This window comes from Gadus macrocephalus, chromosome 4 (genome assembly GCF_031168955.1).
Source record: "Gadus macrocephalus chromosome 4, ASM3116895v1".
In the NCBI taxonomy this organism is placed as follows: domain Eukaryota; kingdom Metazoa; phylum Chordata; class Actinopteri; order Gadiformes; family Gadidae; genus Gadus; species Gadus macrocephalus.
The window spans coordinates 17,645,552-17,664,868 of record NC_082385.1 but is presented as its reverse complement, the minus strand read 5'-3'; the positions used below and the strand labels follow the sequence as shown (position 1 = coordinate 17,664,868).

Here is a 19,317-nt window from a genome sequence, read left to right as displayed (position 1 = left end):
ATACATGATTCTGTTGGTGGACAGAGGGACCTGGCTAATATAGGGAACAATGGAGAGAGAGATGGAAACGGGTAGAGGAGAATGATGCTGAGAGAGTGAGGAGGATACTGTAGAAGAGAGAGAGAGAGAGAGAGTGAGAGAGAGTGAGAGAGAGAGAGAGAGAGAGAGAGAGAGAGAGAGAGAGAGAGAGAGAGAGAGAGAGAGAGAGAGAGAGAGAGAGAGAGAGAGTGTGTGGGGGAGAGGGAGAGAGAGAGAGAGAGAGAGAGAGAGAGAGAGAGAGAGAGAGTGTGGGGGAGAGGAATAGAGAGAGAGAAAAGGACATTTGTCTTACTGGGGAATGGGCAGGTTATCAATACGGCCATGAGCCAGAGTAATTGCTTTAATATGAAATGCAAGTAGTAGTATAGCATATCTATACATCCAGAGCCTGTATACATCAATACGCTCTGTTTATGGAACCCTGTATAACTATCAGCGCACGCACGCACGCACGCACGCACGCACGCTCACACGCACACACACACACACACACACACACACACACACACACACACACACACACACACACACACACACACACACACACACACACACCCACACAGACACACATACACACACACACACACACACACACACACACACACACACACACACACACACACACACTGTTACACGTAAAGGACGTGTAACAGACGCGAAAAACATGTTCATCCTGCCTTCACCGTGGCGGTGGCCTTCCACATAGGCCACATGATCCTAAGGCGATGCTTGTACAAACATAGGCAGAACGTGTGAGATGTTAATGAAGAGATCTCCACCGTGCCCCAGACTGAGCTGCTCTGAGTGGTAACCGTGGTAATTAAGGGTCCTCAAGTGGGGGCATAACGTGATCAGCTAAGAGGTGCTCATTAGCCTGTATTCCAGTGGAGATCCAGCCTGTGTTAACGATGACACTTGTGTAGCATGGGGACCCAGATGTGGGCCAGAGGGAGACGATTGATTGGGACGCTTCCTCCTTGATGTACTGCAGTACTGTACAGGTACATGGTACATGCACCTGCAGGTGAGCGGCTCCTGCATCAAGGTGATCCCGATACGTTTTTCAAATCAGATGAAGCAACCGATGACTGTCAGCCATTGCTGGATCAGTTGATTCTGTGTTAGGATATAGTGCCGCTACCAGGGCCCAAAGTAAGAGACCTGCTTGTTTTAAATATAATTATAATGGCAGAGCAGAATCAACTCATTGTTTTGGCACCATCTGCTTCCTGTTTATTTTCTAGAACTAGACCTTGGGTAACAGGACTGAAGGGGAATACAGAATCAAATAGTTCATATGTTCAACTCGGGTAACTGTTCCCTGTCGTTGTGGAGGTATCTCTTGTAGGAGTGTGAGACAAGATATCAAGATCCATGCAGGCAAGACTACCCCAACGCTGAGACGCTCTGTCCTGTCTTCGTCTGCATGGATCTGTTTACCTGTGTGTGTGTGTGTTTTTATCTTTCTCCCGTCTTCCGTCTACCCTATTTCTTTATTATTTTGTCGTAAATCTCTTTTATCTGCACATGTTATGACTTACACATATATATTCCCACACTTTTTTAAATTTGAGTGGCATGCACAATATTGTAAGTATTCTTTGCTTGTCTCAACATATGGATTTCCTTTTGCAATGTATTATATTGAGACACCTTGATTAACTCATAAAGTTGAAGGAGGGAGGGATGGAAATGGGGACGGTGGCGAACAGACAGCCAATTCACCTCTCAAATCAAGCTCTCTCCCTCTGCTCCCCATGCTCTCTGCGAGCAGCATGCTATTCTACATGCCTCCATGGGAGCGTATGAATGGCACAACGGGTCACTGAGGTGCGAGGTTTCTCTGCAGAGGTTTGGGAGCATGTGGATGGTGGTGATGGCACGGAGCGTTTTGGCTCATGGTGGCTTGAGTGTAAAATATGTAAGCCTTGCAGGACCAGCTGTGTTGCTATTTTCAGCGCCGGCCGTTGGGCCTGCATGGAACACAGTTGAAAGGAGAGGAGGGTGGGGGGTTATGGGCCAGTGTGTTTGTGTGTGTGTGTGTGTGTGTGTGTGTGTGTGTGTGTGTGTGTGTGTGTGTGTGTGTGTGTGTGTGTGTGTGTGTGTGTGTGTGTGTGTGTGTGTGTGTGTTTGTGTGTGGGAGGGGAGTCGGGAAAGGGAATGGACAGTAGCTTACCAAGTGCTGCTAAGTGCCAGATAAGATAGGCCGTCAGGCGACAAACTGGCAACAAGATGTAGACAGGGTTAGATGGTTAGGGTAAGATACCTGGAGACACATGGATAGATACTTAGACAGGAGATGGCGTCCAAATTGTAACAACAGGGAGCGCTGCAGTATGTCTTTATGGCCATCCCACCAATCGTATAACACAGAGGGGTGTCTTTATTATCACTGGTGCGACTTCACTGAACGGAGCCACTTGCTTTCTGTTTTTTTGGCCGTGTACAAAGCGCCTAGTAGTGATCTTCTAGATACATGCTATGAAGATCAGGTGGGGTGTTAGGCATCTTGCTCAAGGATGCCTATTGGCAGAGGGTGGACATTGGGTTTCCAACACAGAGACCTTGGGCTGAGAGACAGACACCCTAGCTCTCCTGGTTTCATGTCCCCCAACTGTTTTTTAGAAATAGCATTATTTACAAAAAAAAGATTTGCCATGAAAATCCTGGAGATTTCTTCTCTTTCTGCTCCAAGCCCCGTAGCAGTCACAGGGACACACGAATTGTTGTGTCTTTAATTGACCCAATCAATTTAGTCAATTTCCTATTTAAGAGAAATGTCAGCCCGACTTGTTAATGGACTAAATTTTTCCTCCCGCATCCGACAGCTCTCTTTGTCAATAACATGCTCGGCTGGAATGAAATGAATGTCCGGGGACATGCATTGCAATCAAATGTTATCTGTCGCCATGACATGGGGGGGATGGAGGAAATTAATTTACATTGTGCGGTCACCAATTCTAATTAGGAGTAGGTCATCACGTTGATCTGAAGATGTGATCAGATGGCCTCTCCGAGATCAGAACTACCAGTCTGTCCCATAGGGTTGTTATTCCCTGAAATGTGTCTGCTGTGTGTCGATTCTCTGAAAAACAGTGCTCACTTCTATCATGTCATGGAAGAGAGCAGACTTGCACTCTGAAATGTTATGCTGGAATGTGCACTAAGTTTGGCTTGATTGACCAAAGCTTTAAAGAAAAGAAAAAAGTAAAATATTGAGTTAAATAAGCATGAATGGGAGGGAGAGAGGGGGGGTCCCAGCACAGATGTGACGACATGAACATGACATGCTATCACTGGAGCTGTTGTACAGAGCCCGGGGGGATTAGTTGGGGGGGAGCACTTGATTAGAACCGTGTGTGTGTGTGTGTGGACATTTGTTGGAAGACTTTAATATGTAAAATACTTACAGTGGGAAGGCTCTCCGTGTGTGAGTGTGTTTGTGTGTGTGTGTATGTGTGTGTGTGTGTGTGTGTGTGTGGGGGGGGGGGGGGGGGGTTCAACCACTCCCAGTTGGTTAGCAGAGAACAGATTACAGGCAGAAGGGTCCGGCGGGTTGAAACCTGTTCAGCTGGCTCGTCTCGTGTCATGCGCTGCCCGGCCGTGTTTTGGCCTTGCATGCAAAGCATTCTGATTAATATTGTGATTATTACTATGCAGTCATTTCATTGTGATCATAACAACACATTCACTATTGTCCTGCTTAGCTTTGCTCATCTGCTTTGTGATCAGGCGAGAGAGTGTGAAACACTAATTGAGCGTAGAATCGTTTGCACAAATTGTGGTCTTCAAAAAGATGAGTTGGAATTAAGACATTTTCCTGAGTGATTTTTTCCTAATTTGGTTATTTCAGGAAACAATCACAGCTTTGCGTCGGTAATGAATCCCTCGTTACCGGGTGAAGCTTCTACTGGATGAGCTGAGAATAAAGTTGAGAATAATGCTTTGTCATGATGTCATAATAACATGTTGAAGGACGATGCCCTTCGCTCGGTATGGAGCAGTGTCTCATCTTCAGATACATTCATCTGAAACCACCCTCCTCGCAAAGAGCGTTTCCCTGATGGGGGGGTGGGGGGTCAGGAGGGCAGAAGATTAGGGGTCCTCTATAATCCACACTGAAGAGCAAAGGAGCCCTAAACAACTAGAAACGAGATCCCTCCGCTGTAACCCTGGAGACAGAAAAAATCTGGAAAATTGAATACGTTGCTAAATTCCTACAGATGTTGTATGTTGCCTAGCAACTGATTTTACTTCTCTTTTCTCTTTCTGTCTCTCTCCTCTCTTTCTTTGTGTCTCTCCCTGGCCTGTCACAGTTAATTAAGTTACCCAGGAGACGCACTTCTAAAGGGAGCGACTAGTTTATTTATTTGCACCTGAATAATTTAGGCTAAGCGGGGGCCGGAGGTTTGTCCCCTGAAACACAAACATCTGCCAGCGGAGCCTTTGTACCCCTACCCGTTGCTGGTCTGCGAGCCGCCCTACCCATCAGCTGAGGCCTGGCCCGCCCTAGTGTACAGAGGGCATTTTTTCTTTTTCTCATCCAATCCTGTCATCTCCCGCCAGGCTCCACCCCCCCTCCATCTCTTTGTGTCAGGTGCGAAGTCATGTCATCCTTGCAGTGCCTTGATTGGCAGGCCCATCCGTTGACTTCTCGGTACATCGCGGCCATGGCCGTCTCTATACATGCGTTACCAGATCTTGATGAGGTCTCACATTTTTATGATAAAGTACTTCAAGAATGTCTGGCCCATTCTAATTCTAATAACAAATTATCACTCTGTACGTTTAAATGCACGGATTAAAGCCATAGTTTGACTATGCTCCTCAATTGGACAACTGCAATTGTCTGAGAATACATGGCGGCGAGAAAATCGATTAATTGGCCGAAACATCTCATACCGCGGTACGATAGGTGGCGCTGTACCCATTTCAACTAGGGGTAATAGAGCAACCGGCTGACCTTTTTCCCTCACCAGCAAAAAACAACTGTAAAATGTGCATGTCTTTTAACTGGTACAGCATGAAGTGAGTCTCCTCATCAGACCAAAATTGCGTCTTGCTCCTTGACCTCTCCAATGTGTTTTTTGCTGTTTTTGACAGCGACAACAACATGAATATGGTCTCCTTCCTGCTCACAGCACCGGGTAAAAATCCCAAGCATGCGTCTAACGCAAAATCCGATTCCATCCGATTGAAGGTATACATGCACGATTAATACGACTATCAATCGAATAATCTATGGGTTAATCTGACTATGAGAAACCCGATTCGGTTAAATTTTTGTCAGACTAAGGTGTATACATGCATCTTAAGAATCCAATCATAGTTGGACTAACCCAATAATTTGGCTGTCTCAAGTGTCATTTAAACACACTGATTGTTTTGCCTTTTGGATTTTTAACCTAATTTTGTTTGAATTGATAAATGTGCATTGTCTCTATCTTGTCTACCTTCTCTATGTTGTCTGTCTCTATCTTCTCTACCTTCTCTACGTTGTCTGTCTCTAGCTTCTTTACGTTCTCTTCATTGTCCGTCTCTATCTTATGAACCTTCTCTAGGTTTTCTGTCTCTTTCTTCTCTACTTTCTCTATGTTGTCTGTCTCTATCTTCTCTATGTTCTCTATGTTGTCTGTCTCTATCTTCTCTACCTTCTCTATGTTGTCTATCTCTCTCTTCTTTACCTTCTCTATGTTGTCTGTCTCTATCTTCTCTACCTTCTCTATGTTGTCTGTCTCCATTTTTTTACCTACCCTATGTTGCCTGTCTCGATCTTCTGTACCTTCTCTATGTTGTCTGTCTCTATCTTCTTTACATTCTCTATGTTGGCTGTCACAATCTTCTCTACCTTCTCTATGTTGTCTGTCTCTATCTTCTTTGCGTTCTCTTTGTTGTCTCCATCTATCTTCCTATGATGTCTATCCCTGTCTTCTCTATGTTCGCTATCTCTAGGTTCTCTCTGTGTTCGCTATCTATCTTCTCTGCGTTGCCGTGTCACACGGCAGCCCACTGACAGCTTATCAAGAAGTTGTTGAGTCGATTTCCGTTGCTTTTTATTAGTGCCGCGGCAGTGTAGCACCACGGGGGGTTGATCTCGCTGCTATCAAAGCTCCTGATTCCTTGTCATAAACTAGGCAGGTCTTTACGTTTGTTTCAGTGTGGTGAATGGTGAGATTCCTGGAGATGTGACATCCCTCCCGGTTTAGCGTCTCGTAGCCGAGCCTGCCGGTGACATAGTACCGGGCATCGGGCCAGCACCCAGTCAACTGAGCTGCAGTATTTTAATGACAAGCTGAAACCACTTCTTTTAGTGGAGCTAAATCTTGGCATACAGAAAGGGGACCGGATCATAATGCTATGATTTTTCTGTTGACAATCACTGTGGATGTTTGCTTGGAGTCAGCCAGAGTTGATTATTGATGGTTCCTTGGGATCTGTTAACTGTGTGTGTGTGTGTGTGTGTGTGTGTGTGTGTGTGTGTGTGTGTGTGTGTGTGTGTGTGTGTGTGTGTGTGCAAATTAGCTAATATTTTTATGGTGTTCAGTCTTGTATCCTGTGTGTGTAAGTCTGACGTATTGGTGCACGGCTGTTTTAAAGCCATGTGGATCTGTTGCTCAGGTGTGTTCATGTGTGCAGGTGTGTGGTTTGTGTTCGCTTTGTGTGATTGTACACACACACACATACACACACACATGGGTTTGTGTGTATCGGAGATAATTGTAGGTCTCAACACAAACACTTGCTTGTTTGTCGAAACCCACAGACGTTTTTCAAATTGCACCTTGAGGGTTGAGTCTGGGATTAATGTAAGGGTACGGACCCTCCAGTGGCTTCTGTATTAAGCACTGTGTGATTTGACTCTCTCTGACGTGCTTTGTAAAGCCCAGGGGGTACCAATGAGGTTCAGACTTAAACAACGTATGTTGGTTCAGCGATGTTTTATGGATATATCTCTTCTTTTAATTTTTTACATATTGTCCCTAGAGTTATATGTTATTTTTGTTATTCAGCAGATTTTATAGGGGATACCCCTCGGATAGTTGAATCCTAAATCTCAGGGGTTGGAACGTATTCTGCATCCAAAGCACAGCAAGTCGCTGGCTCACTTGTTGCCGACAATATAGATAAAACAGCGATTCCCAACAAATGCGAGGACAATGAAGAGGGGAGAAATAGCAGGTCAAGGAAGAGGCGATATGCTTCGATCGTTTGGTGGGGCTGGTTAAACTAAGAAATGCTGCCATTTGAGATAGCTCTTCATTCCCTGCATGATCGTGTCTGTTTGTGTAGACAGGGCTTAGTGTGTGTCCTTGAGAATGTTTTATATTTTACCCAATCTCACTTCCAAATCTCTTTTGTTTAAAAGGGTCAGTGGTGAAAAATCTGTTGAGCCAAATTTTCAAGACTTCGGATTCTCGTCTCTCCTAATCATTTATTTGATTCAAAAAGTTCTTATGGGCTTTAATGTCCCACTATGGAGTAACAGTGAGGGGAGACAGTGTGCTGAAACAGAGAAAGCGGCCTTCTAACCTGTTCTGTTGTGTTAATACAAGGGGGCATATCCCCCCTTATGTCATCTTCCAGCTCCTCCTCTCACTCTTCCTCCTCGTTTTCCTCCTCTTCCTAGGGTCTACAGAAGTGCAGACCCTGTCATCCTCAGTGTAGGAGGGCTTGATGTTAGCTGGGAGTGACTGGGCAGCACATGCAGATGTCTCCGCCAAGTAAGGGAGGGGGGGGGGGGGGAGGCGGGGCAGTGGCATCCTTGACCTTGTCAGGACTAATTTTAGATCCTGGCTTATCGACAGACCAGTGTTTATGTCTCCCATTACACACACGCACACACGCACACGCACGCACGCACACACACACACACACACACACACACACACACACACACACACACACACACACACACACACACACACACACACACACACACACACACACACACACACACACACATATATAAGTTAGGGGTGGACCCGTTCACAAAATTGGGGTCACGGTTTTCGGTTCCGTACATATATATATGTGCTCTTTGATACTGGAGGAGGACAGCCAATAGTTGGTCCGTGAGAAAGCAATGCTGGCGGTAGACTAAAAAAGTGTAAATGTATGAAGTGACACTAGTACATGTATGAAGTGACACTAGTACATAACTAGCTGTACAGTGCAGCCTTCACAGGCCTGGTTCCCCATTATGCCCCCTGCTACCTGTCCACATGTATTATGTTCTCTGAGATGGCCCCTGGCTGGCAAGGGGCCATGGGCCGAGTGCCAGCCAACCACGGCCCACACAGCTCGGTAAACATCGCTGAGAGGAACGGGAAAGGCTGGTCATCCTTCCCCCTCCCCCCAAGTCTGGCTAGTCCTCCCCCCCAGTCCCAGGCCTGATGCTAGATGCCTCTGTGTACATTTCTCATTACGGTGCAGTGTCTTTATTCACACAAACGCACACACAAACACACACACACACACACACACACACACACACACACACACACACACACACACACACACACACACACACACACACACACACACACACACACACACACACACACACATTCAAACAAGACGCCTAACAATACGCCTGCCAAAACACTCACTTACATGGCATTCATTGGTGTGGAGAACATTGTGATATTGATAAAGGCAGAGTTTCATTCAGGGTCATTTAATTTTCAAAATAGATAATAACTTACTTACATTATTAAATCTATGGCGTTTACATGCCGAGATGCTGGATTTATTGGAGGAGGATGGGGAGGAGGAGGAAGAAGGGGAGAGGAAGATGAAGAAGAATCCCACTTTTTTATAATTCTACTCAAACGTCAATGTCTTTCTTGACCAGGAGCTCACCTCCCACAACCTCAATCGCCCAAACATCTCCGCACTTCATTCCATTTCACTAAATGGAGAAGATGTCATCCACCGTGCCACACTCTACGCATTGACCTTGACTTCACCCTCTCTCCCTCACTCTCTCGCTCTATCCCTATCCCTCTCCCGCTCTTACTCTCTCTCGCTCTATATTTCATCCTCTCTCTCTGACTCTCTCTCCCTCTTTTACTCTTCCTCTTTTACTCTCTCCCTCTTTGTCTCCCACTCCCCCTCTATCTATCTCCCTATCTCATTATCTATCTATCTCCCACTCTCTATCTGTTGCTGTCTGTTTCATCCTCTAACTCACTCTCCTCCCTCCTCCGTCACCTCCACCAAAACCACCACCTCTTGAATGTCGAATACACTCCCAGCTTTTTTCTACCTACAATATGTCATTTGGCACCATTCTAGAGAAGTTAACTGCCTTAGCAACAACGCAACATGCCAGCGTTAATAGCTGCGCTGTGATGACAGGAAACAGGAAGTCATGGGGAGACGGCTCCAATAGTCAACCTCCGTTGAGAGAGTGATTGAATTAGCGTTGTGTGCGAAGGTTCATGGGGCTCAATATGTGAGCCCAGGATATCCCCTTATGGTTTATGCATCATGGTCTGTTCACAACGTTGACAAAGGCTGAGGGGGCCTTCCAATGCATAGGTAAACTGAATAATATACATTTTACATGTGAAATAATAAGAATGCAAAGAGATATAGGTAAAAAGAATATGTGTCAAATCATGGGTTTATTATTCTTTTGACGTGTGATAATATGATATGATATGGAGACAATAACGCTTCATTGAATCAAACAAGACGAAACCTTTGATTTACCAGTCTCCCTCCTCTCCCCCCTCCCATTCTCCCTCCCACACTAGGCGGAGTTGACGGGCATCAAGTGGCGATGCTACAGCTTCCGTGGCGGCGGCGAGTACGGGCCAGTTATCTCGGCGCCAGCCCATGACGACCCGGTGCTGCGGAGCTTCATGCGTTGCGTCCGCGCCAACCTGCTGTGCGTGTGGCGCCGCAAGGTCAAGCCAGACGCAAAGGAACTGTGGATCTTCTGGTGGGGGGAGCAGCCGGACCTGGCCCACGTCATCCACCACGAGCTGGAAGGTAAGCAGCAATAAACAAACTCCCTGCTCCCTCTCTTGCTGCTGTCTTCAGAAGCCTGCCGTTTCAAACACCTGTGATCGACAGTAAATATGGATTCCCCGAACTAATCGCTAGGGAGATGCCCTGGTCAGAAACTAGCCGGGAGCGGTCTAAAATCAAGAGGACAGAGGAAGGGTCCACTTGGAACAGATATTCTCACAGCGAATTTCACTCACCAATAGCAGACGGGAGGCCTGTCATGGTAATTATTTTATAGACTTATTGTATGATATAGGGACATGACGGTGAGTTTTGCTTAACACGATATTGCCTATTGTGTTAACATGATAGTTTGTATAGGTCCGTCCATTTACGAAATAGATTATAATTTAACCCCCTAAATACATAGTTATATGTTGGTGATACTTTGGTGAAAGGTCAGAGCATAAGCTGGTCTTCAATGGTTATAAAGGTTGGGGGTTGAAAGTTGTTTTCACTGGCACAATTCATGCTGAATTTGCTACCTATTCTCCTCACATCAGTTGTCGATAGTTGGCGCGATTTAGTTTTGTAGTGGCTTTGTTATGTTGTTTTTGCATGAGCTGTCTTAGATAAAAGGAGCATAAAAATGAATTGTAGTCTGTCTGCTCTGCTGGAGGCTCCTCCACACACAGCAGACAGCCATAGGTGAAGGACACATGTCAGTCAAGGCCAACTGGTGTTCAAAGAGCTGTTAACAGGTGTTTTAAGAGGTGTTATCGTGGGCATTTTACCAATGACTGCATATTTCCAGCTAACAAGGTTTAATTTCTGGCAAGAAATATACAAAATATAATTCATTGCAGTATGAAAGGGTGTACTTGCATTATAATGCTTTTATATTATCATTATATCATTGTCTCAAAATGGTCATAAAAAGCCAATAATGCCATTATTTCTGGGAGAGGCTAGGCCAATTCGTAGTGCCTAAATCTTAGCTACAGCACTTTTAATGTCTTTACTTTGACTTTAAAGCTGAGAAAGTCAAGGGTAAATGGAGTCACTGACTGTTGGACTTGAACCTGCAAGCGATGGAGATACTGTCGTTGGTGGGTTGGCATTGTTTTCTTTTCATGCTTTTCACTTAAGTCGAGTTGAGAAGAAGTGAGAGTTACGGTTCTTTCTTTCTTTGTTTTTATAGACTGCCTTTGACTCAAAAATAGTATAACGTTATGAGAATGGTGCAGTATCTGTTTTGTTTGTTGTGTTTGGTTTTACTTTGTATGGCTTCCTTTGTCTTCTCTGTGGCTTGAATTTCAGTCTCTAAAGAACCAGTCTAGATATTCTTTACTACGTTGTCTTCTATTGAGGTGGATGCTCTAAAGAAGGGGCCAAACATACTGTTTTGTGATTAAAGTGCGAATAGATAACTGTATCTTGGGTCGTGGCACAGGGAACAGTGCATGGTATCGCAATCCCTGAAGTGAGTCGGTGCAATCCTAATTCAAGGCAGGTTTAGTAAGCCTTGTGTTGTCTACTGCCTAAGGTCCCAGTACACAAGTTCTAGCACATTTTGCACAAGGCTCACCTTGTTCCCAGGCGAGTCCTTCTCAGGCCCGAAGGCCTGGAGCGGGATGCACAAATGTGAGTCATTGGTGGAGAGAGTGCGGGACTTCCAACCATACTCAGAGAGAGCGATAAATGATTTAATTTTTAGGGGTGAGAATTTCTTTTTTTGATTTTTTTTTGTTTAGGGGTGAGAGAGAGGGAGGGACTTTAGCAGGGATGTCCGTTTCCACTGCATGTTTCGGATCTTGCTTTGCCAAATTCTTTGTCAGAGAAAATGGCATATTAATTGTCATTGTCCTTGTGGCTGTTGTTGTCTTGTTCTACTTACTCCGGGTTAACTGACCCTCCACCTAGCCTCAGCTGAGGGACACATATACGATTCAACAAATCGGATATGAGAGAATCTACAAAACAATAAAAAATAAGAACAAACTGAACACAATTTGATGAACAAAATATGTGTCTCTTTAAATGGCGGCTGGTGATTCAATTTGTGGGTGGGGCATAGTCATGGACAGGCGTCTTGGGGTCCCCTCCCCCAGACATTTTTGAATTTAGTAGATAGGATTTCCTGCCCTCTGGTGCATTTTTGGCATGGCCACTACAAGTTTTTTTTAAAAACTGCCACATGAGTGATTAGTATTTTGTTCAGTGCAAAGGGCTCACATGCATCATTATTCAATGATGGCACAAAACTGAAAAACAGTGGCCCAACATTAAGTGCAACAACTAGCATTATATTCAGTGCAGTTGTAGTAGTTTTATTGGCAACAGGGGCAGACTGGCCATCGGGAGGTTAGGGAGATTTCCCGAACGGCTGGACGATTTCAGACGGAGCCGGCCGGCGGTCATTTTTCAATTTAAATAAAGTAGTGTAAGCTGCAACTTAGGCTGGCCTGCTGGATATTTGCAAACACAACAGCGCATGGGAGTCAGTTTGGTTGGAAATGTGCTGGGGAAAGAGACGCATTTGGAAGTGCATTTTCAGAAGTGTTGGGTACAATGAGGATGCCCACTTTCTTTTAACTTTTGTGCAGGTAATGAAAGGTTCTGAAAGACGGCATACCCATGTAGCTTACTAATGAATAAAATATATACAAAAACTAATGTCTGACACGTTTTATGAAGAAAGTCTTTCCAAAAAGCAGTGGACATATGACCCACTGCATTCTGCTTCATGTTCCCAATGTTGACAACGTCACATGACAGCTACCAACAGAAACAAAGAGGAGCTAGGAAAGGAAATTAACTACGTGTTTAAGTTCAGAAGGGGCAAACGTGTACTGGCTACACACAGCAATGCAAATGTTGTCAAGATTGAAAAAGCTAAAAATATTAGTTGCACAGCTGAATACTATATCACATCATGAGCTGGCTCAGGCTGTACTCAATTCACAACACGCATCCAACCAATCTACATCAGGCATTCTGAAAAAAACTCATTCACTCCCCACCACAATTATTCCAGAATTCAAGCAAAGCAAGAATGACCAAAACAAGTCACTTTGTGTCAACAAGAGACTGACTCCACCGACTCCACTATCATCATCTCCACTATACCAAACACTGTATGACGCAAACCATGGATAAGTTAGGCTATTTGGTGGCTATGGCTAACATAAATTGCAAGTGTTAAAACAGCCGACCACTTGAGTGCACAAAAGACCTTGCAACAGCACCAGCAAATCTGAAGCAACAAATATCGCGTCTTACCTTTATTTATGTGGCAGTGGTCTGCAGATGAATCCTTTGCTGTAGCCTACCACATCCATTGAGTTCAACAGGTTATCGCTCTTATTGTGTCCATGCTACTAGCAACCTGGTCTGGTGCTTTTAAGGTATGTATTTAGGCTAAAATGATTGTCTGATGCCTCATTGCATCCCAGCCAAAGAGTATTGGTATTAATACCTCATTCATTTGTCCATGCCAGGCTGGCAGCTCATACAAAAATAAGGAAGGGATAATGTATAGGACGCTGGTCACTATCGGGAAAATAAGCCCCGACAGGGCAAACCAGACCCCGACGCGAAGCGGAGGGGTCTTGCGACGCCCTGAAGGGGTTTATTTTCGATAATGATCGGCGTTCTATACATTATTCCGCTTATTACACAGCTACTTGCCAAAACGAAAAAATAACTTCACACGGTGTGTCTTTTTATAATTTATTTGTAACCATTTGTAGTGTTAATCAGCAGAGAAATAGTTGATGTCGCTTAGCAAATGAATACGCTGGAGTTGATAACCGGAGTACTTGCGGAGTGATACGAAAGACTTGAATCAGAGGCAAAAAACCACTTTCTTTGACAGCTGTCAATTCTTAGCAACGGTCAGTTGTACAATTTATTTTTTTTGTATAACTGACTTTTTTTTTTTTTAAGTGGTTGGCGCTAAAACAGAGCAGATGTATAACTGTCAATTTAGAGGGGGGGTCACTATCACGCTGAAAAAATATTGATTTGTGATTTCTGTGGAGCAGTATCCAGCAGTGAGGAGCAAAAAATGTGACATATTTTTTGTATGCTGTTAGATATAAAATTTTAAAATTTGCACTATTTGGAACCTTTTCACCCTTGCTTACCTTTCTATGCACATGCAATTTCTAATAGGTTGCAAGTTAACAAGATTGCTTATAAATATTTGCCTCTGATCTTCCAAAAATACTAACCACACGCTCATCCCAACATTGACATGTAGTTGCAATGTACATATCCACGTGACTAGTTTTTGTTATTTTATACAGTGGCAAAATTCGTGTTTGTTGACCTTGAGGCAGAACCTCAACGCATCCAAAGTGAAATATACCTTTTGTGCATTAGTTTTTGTGTGTGTGTGTGTGTGTGTGTGTGTGTGTGTGTGTGTGTGTGTGTGTGTGTGTGTGTGTGTGTGTGTGTGTGTGTGTGTGTGTGTGCGCACGCGCTAAGAACACAAAGCATTAGCTTTATCATTGAACTACAAAATGCTGCCATCAGCATCATCAGCTCCCTATTTATAGATGCATGTGCATTATCTCAGCGTAAAGTGATTTGCTCTCTAATGAACTGGGGAGACAGGGTGAGGAGGAGCCCTTCAATGAGAGGGGTTCTCAGCACTAGTATCAGGACTTTGTAATGGTTGGTCCAACTGTCCTTCTATAATATAGCAGACGTCCTGATCCAGCAGTCCTACTGTGTTATAGCAGACCTCCTGATCCAACCTTCCTACTATAGACGTTTTCAGACTTGTCATGCACATGTTCTCCGTAGATATTGACGTCTTTCAGACATCAGTAGGATCAACGGGGGGTTTAGGGGGGTGGGCTTGCAAGGGGCGGGATATGATGTAAGCTCTAAGTTGCAAGAGACGCGATAAGTACGTCCACTGTCACTCTAGTGTGTTTGTCAAGCTAGTCAAACCAGTCAAGTCTAGTTTTGGTTTGACCACTTACAGCATGGAGGCCGAACGGACAGAACTCATCTTGATCATCTTAAATGCATCTGGAACGATGCATCATATATTCCGTTGCATTCAGAACATTCGAAGCATCGATCGATGAAAGATTGGAGCATGAGTTTGAGACAAATAGAAGAAATGACAAAGAAAAAAGCTGTCACGAACGACTGAGTTACCGGAGAAAGAGGGAGTGGAAGGCCGGGATACTATAATGCTCAGCTAACTGATAAAATATGCGTGCAGCTGTGAACTCATTTATTGTAATTTATTGAATGCAGTGTACTTTTAGACCTGCCGAAAAGACCTATATTTTATTGTTCTCCACGAGTGACTCTGAAAAGCAGTGCCAACATGCAAATATTTTTTACAGATTCAACGAACATAAGACAACAAGCTGATTGTCATTTAGGGTGAAACTCTATGACATGCAAACACAGACCGAAGGGTCATCAACACGCCCACTCAAGTGGTGTGACAAATACCGACTTTGTACTCTAAAATAGGAGATTTTCAGGGTACAAATATCAGGATATGTTTTTCACACATACGGCCCATCAGAAGAATAGCAGAAGAATATCAGGACTTACACGTATGTCAGAAAGCAGTTTTTTTTTTACAGCAGAAATCCTGATCCAGCAGTTCTACTGTGTTATAGCAGACCTCCTGATCCAACTGTCCTACGCTATAGCAGACCTCCTGATCCCGCAGTCCTACGCTATAGCAGTACTTCTGAGCGAGCAGTTCTACTATGTTATAGCAGAACCTCTGACTCAGCAGTCCTATTGATTCATAACAGAACCTCTGATCCAGCAGTCCTACTGATTTATAGCAGAACCACTGATTCAGCAGTACTATGCTATAGCAGACCTTCTGACCCAGCAGTCATGCTGTGTTATAGCAGAACTTCTGATCCAGAAGTCCTACTGTGTTATAGCAGAACTGCTGGTCCAGCAGTCCTACTGTGTTATAACAGAACTTCTGGTCCAGCAGTCCTACTGTATTATAGCAGAACTTCTGGTCCAGCAGTTCTACTGTGTTATCGCAGACCTCCTGGCCAAGCAGACCTAGACTATAGCAGACCTCCTGATCCAGCAGTCCTACTGTGTTATAGCAGACCTCCTGATCCAGCAGTCCTACACTATAGACGACCTTCTGGAGACTAGTGAGACTAATACCTTCAGAGAACATATTGAATATGTGATTAATCATACCATGATAAAACAAATCCCAGACTTGAGTTGGCAACACACCTTAATGAGGGTGAATGAATGAGGTTTTCATGTTAGTGATTTCATGTGATTGTGATACCGTGGCTGTCTAAAGTGAATAAAATAAGCTCAATAAATAATGTTAAACAGAATGAAGGAGATTTCCAGGAGGATGGAGAGTTCTTACATTTATTTGAATAAATAGAACAAACAATGGTTATGGACTAACAACAGTATTTCTGGAGATGAGTTGTTCATTTGTTCATGCAGAAGCTTGGTGCTATCCAAATGCTAATTAGCTTAACACGTTTCACATATTCATATTCATCAACATATTGCCGTGAATGAGGGCAGTTTTGTACCATATCTGATATTACTAATATTCCACTGATGCGGTATTTGCTTGCATATTTATTAGGTTCCCTCCTGCAGTGTCTTTGTGCTGGGCTTAAGTCCCCTCTCTCCCCCTCCCTCTCTCTCTCTCCCCCTCCCTCCCTCTGTCTCTCTCTCTTTCTCTCACATTCAGGCATTTATTATTATTATTATTATTATTATTATGTGATAAGGGAACATTTAATCACATTTAAATATAAACATTTAACTTCACAAACGTGTTTTATCTGCTTTCAACAGAACAATATAAGGTAGCTTGCCTTGTAACCTATTGAAAATAATGTAAATAAAAATAAAAGCTCTGACTTCTTTCACATTAAACTCCTTTGGCAGGGCTTCAGAAAACATCTTAAATCTTGTAGAGGCGCAACCAATACATAAAAAGTAAAAAAGTGGATGAACAAAGGCCCTGGCACATGAACTGAACTTTAATATATAAAATAGGAACTACGTATTGCTTACGTAACTAAAAGATCTGTGAGTGACTATCACATCAAACTCCTTTGGCAGGGAGGCAACAATCTCAAATGTTTGTAGAGGTCTATTTCTGCTGTTAGATTTTATTTATTTTTTTTGACTTTTTTTTTTACATCGAGCATTTATGTCTGATGCTTATCGTCATAATCAACGTGAGTTTTATCGCGATTAATAATCGTAATCTAATTATTGCCCTACACCTGTGTCACTCGTTTACCCCCATGCTTCCCAAACAGAATGCCAGGCTCTACTCACTCACACGTATTTCAGACTCCATATATACTCTTGCACGTCTCTCTCTCTCTCTCTCCCTCACCTCTCTGTTTATCTCTCTCTCTCTCTCTCTGTCTTACTCTCCATCGCTGTCTCTCTCTCTTCAACCACCGGGGTTGGCATGGTAACTGCCAACCTCCTCTGTGGCATCTTATGGCCAATTTGATGCCATCTTCGATGCCAAGTCTTGGCTGACCCCCTCCCTCCCACCCCCCCCCCCCCCCCCCCCAAAACCAATGTCTGTCCCTTCACAGGCAAATTAAGTCGTTGAGCATCTCCCCCTCCCCCTCCCATATCTCCCTCTCCTCCCTCCCCATGCTGTGTGTCTACTGTAGAGATACGCCAACACACTCAAACCACAAACTCCTCCAAATGACCAGGTGGAATTAGACATGTTGTGGGACGTTTGTTATCCTTTGTGCAGGATCAGGTTTTGTGATCCTTTATGCAGGATCAGGTTTTGACTGAGAGTTCCAGTATGAGAGCGTTCCCAGTTTGAGAACGTTCCCTGTTTGGGAACGTCTCCAGTTTGAGAACGTTCCCAGTTTGAGAACGGCCCTGTTGAGAACATCCCTTGTTTGGGAACATTCCCGGTTTGGGAACCTTCCCTGTTTGGGAACGTTCCCAGTTTGAGAACGTTAGTACAGCGTTAGGGTTAGTGCTTACCCTAACTCTGTACTAGTACGTTAGTCCAGGGTTAGGTTAGTTCTAACTCTAACACTGTACTAGTATGTCTGTCAAGGGTTAGGGTTAGTGCTAACCCTGGAAGTACAGTTGAAATAAAACCCAAGAGGCACAAACAAACAAAACAGACTGACCGGTAAAAATTACTCTACTTTTAATTATGCAATGTAGTAATATGTGTGATATACCATATATACATTCTATATGTAAATAGGTTGCTATGGTGGCGCGTCTAGACGCAGCGGCTTTGAACTCTCCTTTTCTGTGCTTTTTTCTGATATATTCGAATATATCATTACAAATAGATTCAGTGTGGTAAATGGAGATCTCTTTTTTACATTCTCAACCCCAGGGTATGGGGTTGAGATCTATCTTTCTACCCTAATCGTGTACCCATTTTCCTGGCCTGACATCTGCAGTTGAATTGTGCGTTATTTAAAGATTGGTCATCAGCTCAGCTGACACTACCCTTTCTTCCAAATATGTCCGTCTGAAACTCCTTACTATTTATATTGACAAAACCCTGTCACTTAACGTCTGAACCTAACGTCATGCAAAATCGTGGCACTGCCTGTCAGATTACAATGTTACCTCCCTCCCTCCCCCGTCCCTCCCCCCTCCCTTCCTACGAGCTGCTGGTGTTGAACTGTAGTCAACTCTGTTGTGGCAACACCACCTCTCATACCCTGTGGTCAATAATTTGCACCATTCCACTCAGGAGCAGAGATCAGACTGAGACTCCCTCTTAAAAGTTATCTTAAAGCTTCTCTAGATCCAGATTGATGTAGAAAGGTAGCAGAGGTTCTCTTTAAAGCTACTCTAGATCCAGGGTGGTGGAGAGAGGGAGCAGGTTTCCTCTTAAAGCTGCACTAGATCCAGAGGCCGGAAGAGAGGGAGCAGAGGTCCTTTAAAAGCTGCACTAGATCCAGAGTCCCGGAGAGAGGGAGCAGAGGTCCTCTTAAAGCTGCTATAGATCCAGAGTGGTGGAGAGAGGGAGCAGAGGTTATCTTAAAGCTGCACTATTTCCAGAGTCTTGAAGAATCGGGAGCAGAGTTTCTCTGAAAGCTTCTCTAGATCCAGAGTGGTGGAGTGACAGAACAGAGGTTCTCTTAAAGCTGCACCAGATCCAGATTCCTGAAGAGAGGGAGCAGAGGTCCTCTTAAAACTGCTCTAGATCCAGAGTCGTGAAGAGAGGGAGCAGAGGTTCTCTTAAAGCTGCTCTAGATCCAGAGTTGTGAAGAGAGGGAGCAGAGATCTAGGCTCTCTTAAAGCTGCACTAGATCATGT

General features: G+C 44.1%; 1 protein-coding gene and 1 long non-coding RNA gene across 5 annotated transcripts in view; one reads left to right on the top strand and one right to left on the bottom strand.

The window, feature by feature from the left end:
- The window catches only part of LOC132455091 (mediator of RNA polymerase II transcription subunit 13-like), a 141,096-nt gene that overhangs the window by 3,913 nt on the left and 117,866 nt on the right, over nucleotides 1-19,317 (top strand). For all 4 annotated transcript variants that reach the window (XM_060048807.1, XM_060048806.1, XM_060048805.1 and 1 more), the window contains exon 2: nucleotides 9,801-10,038. In XM_060048807.1, coding sequence (XP_059904790.1) covers nucleotides 9,801-10,038 — 238 coding nt within the window. The remainder of the gene's footprint in view (nucleotides 1-9,800; nucleotides 10,039-19,317) is intronic.
- Nucleotides 1-19,317, bottom strand: part of LOC132455133 (uncharacterized) — a 110,117-nt gene that overhangs the window by 20,469 nt on the left and 70,331 nt on the right. The window lies entirely within an intron of this gene.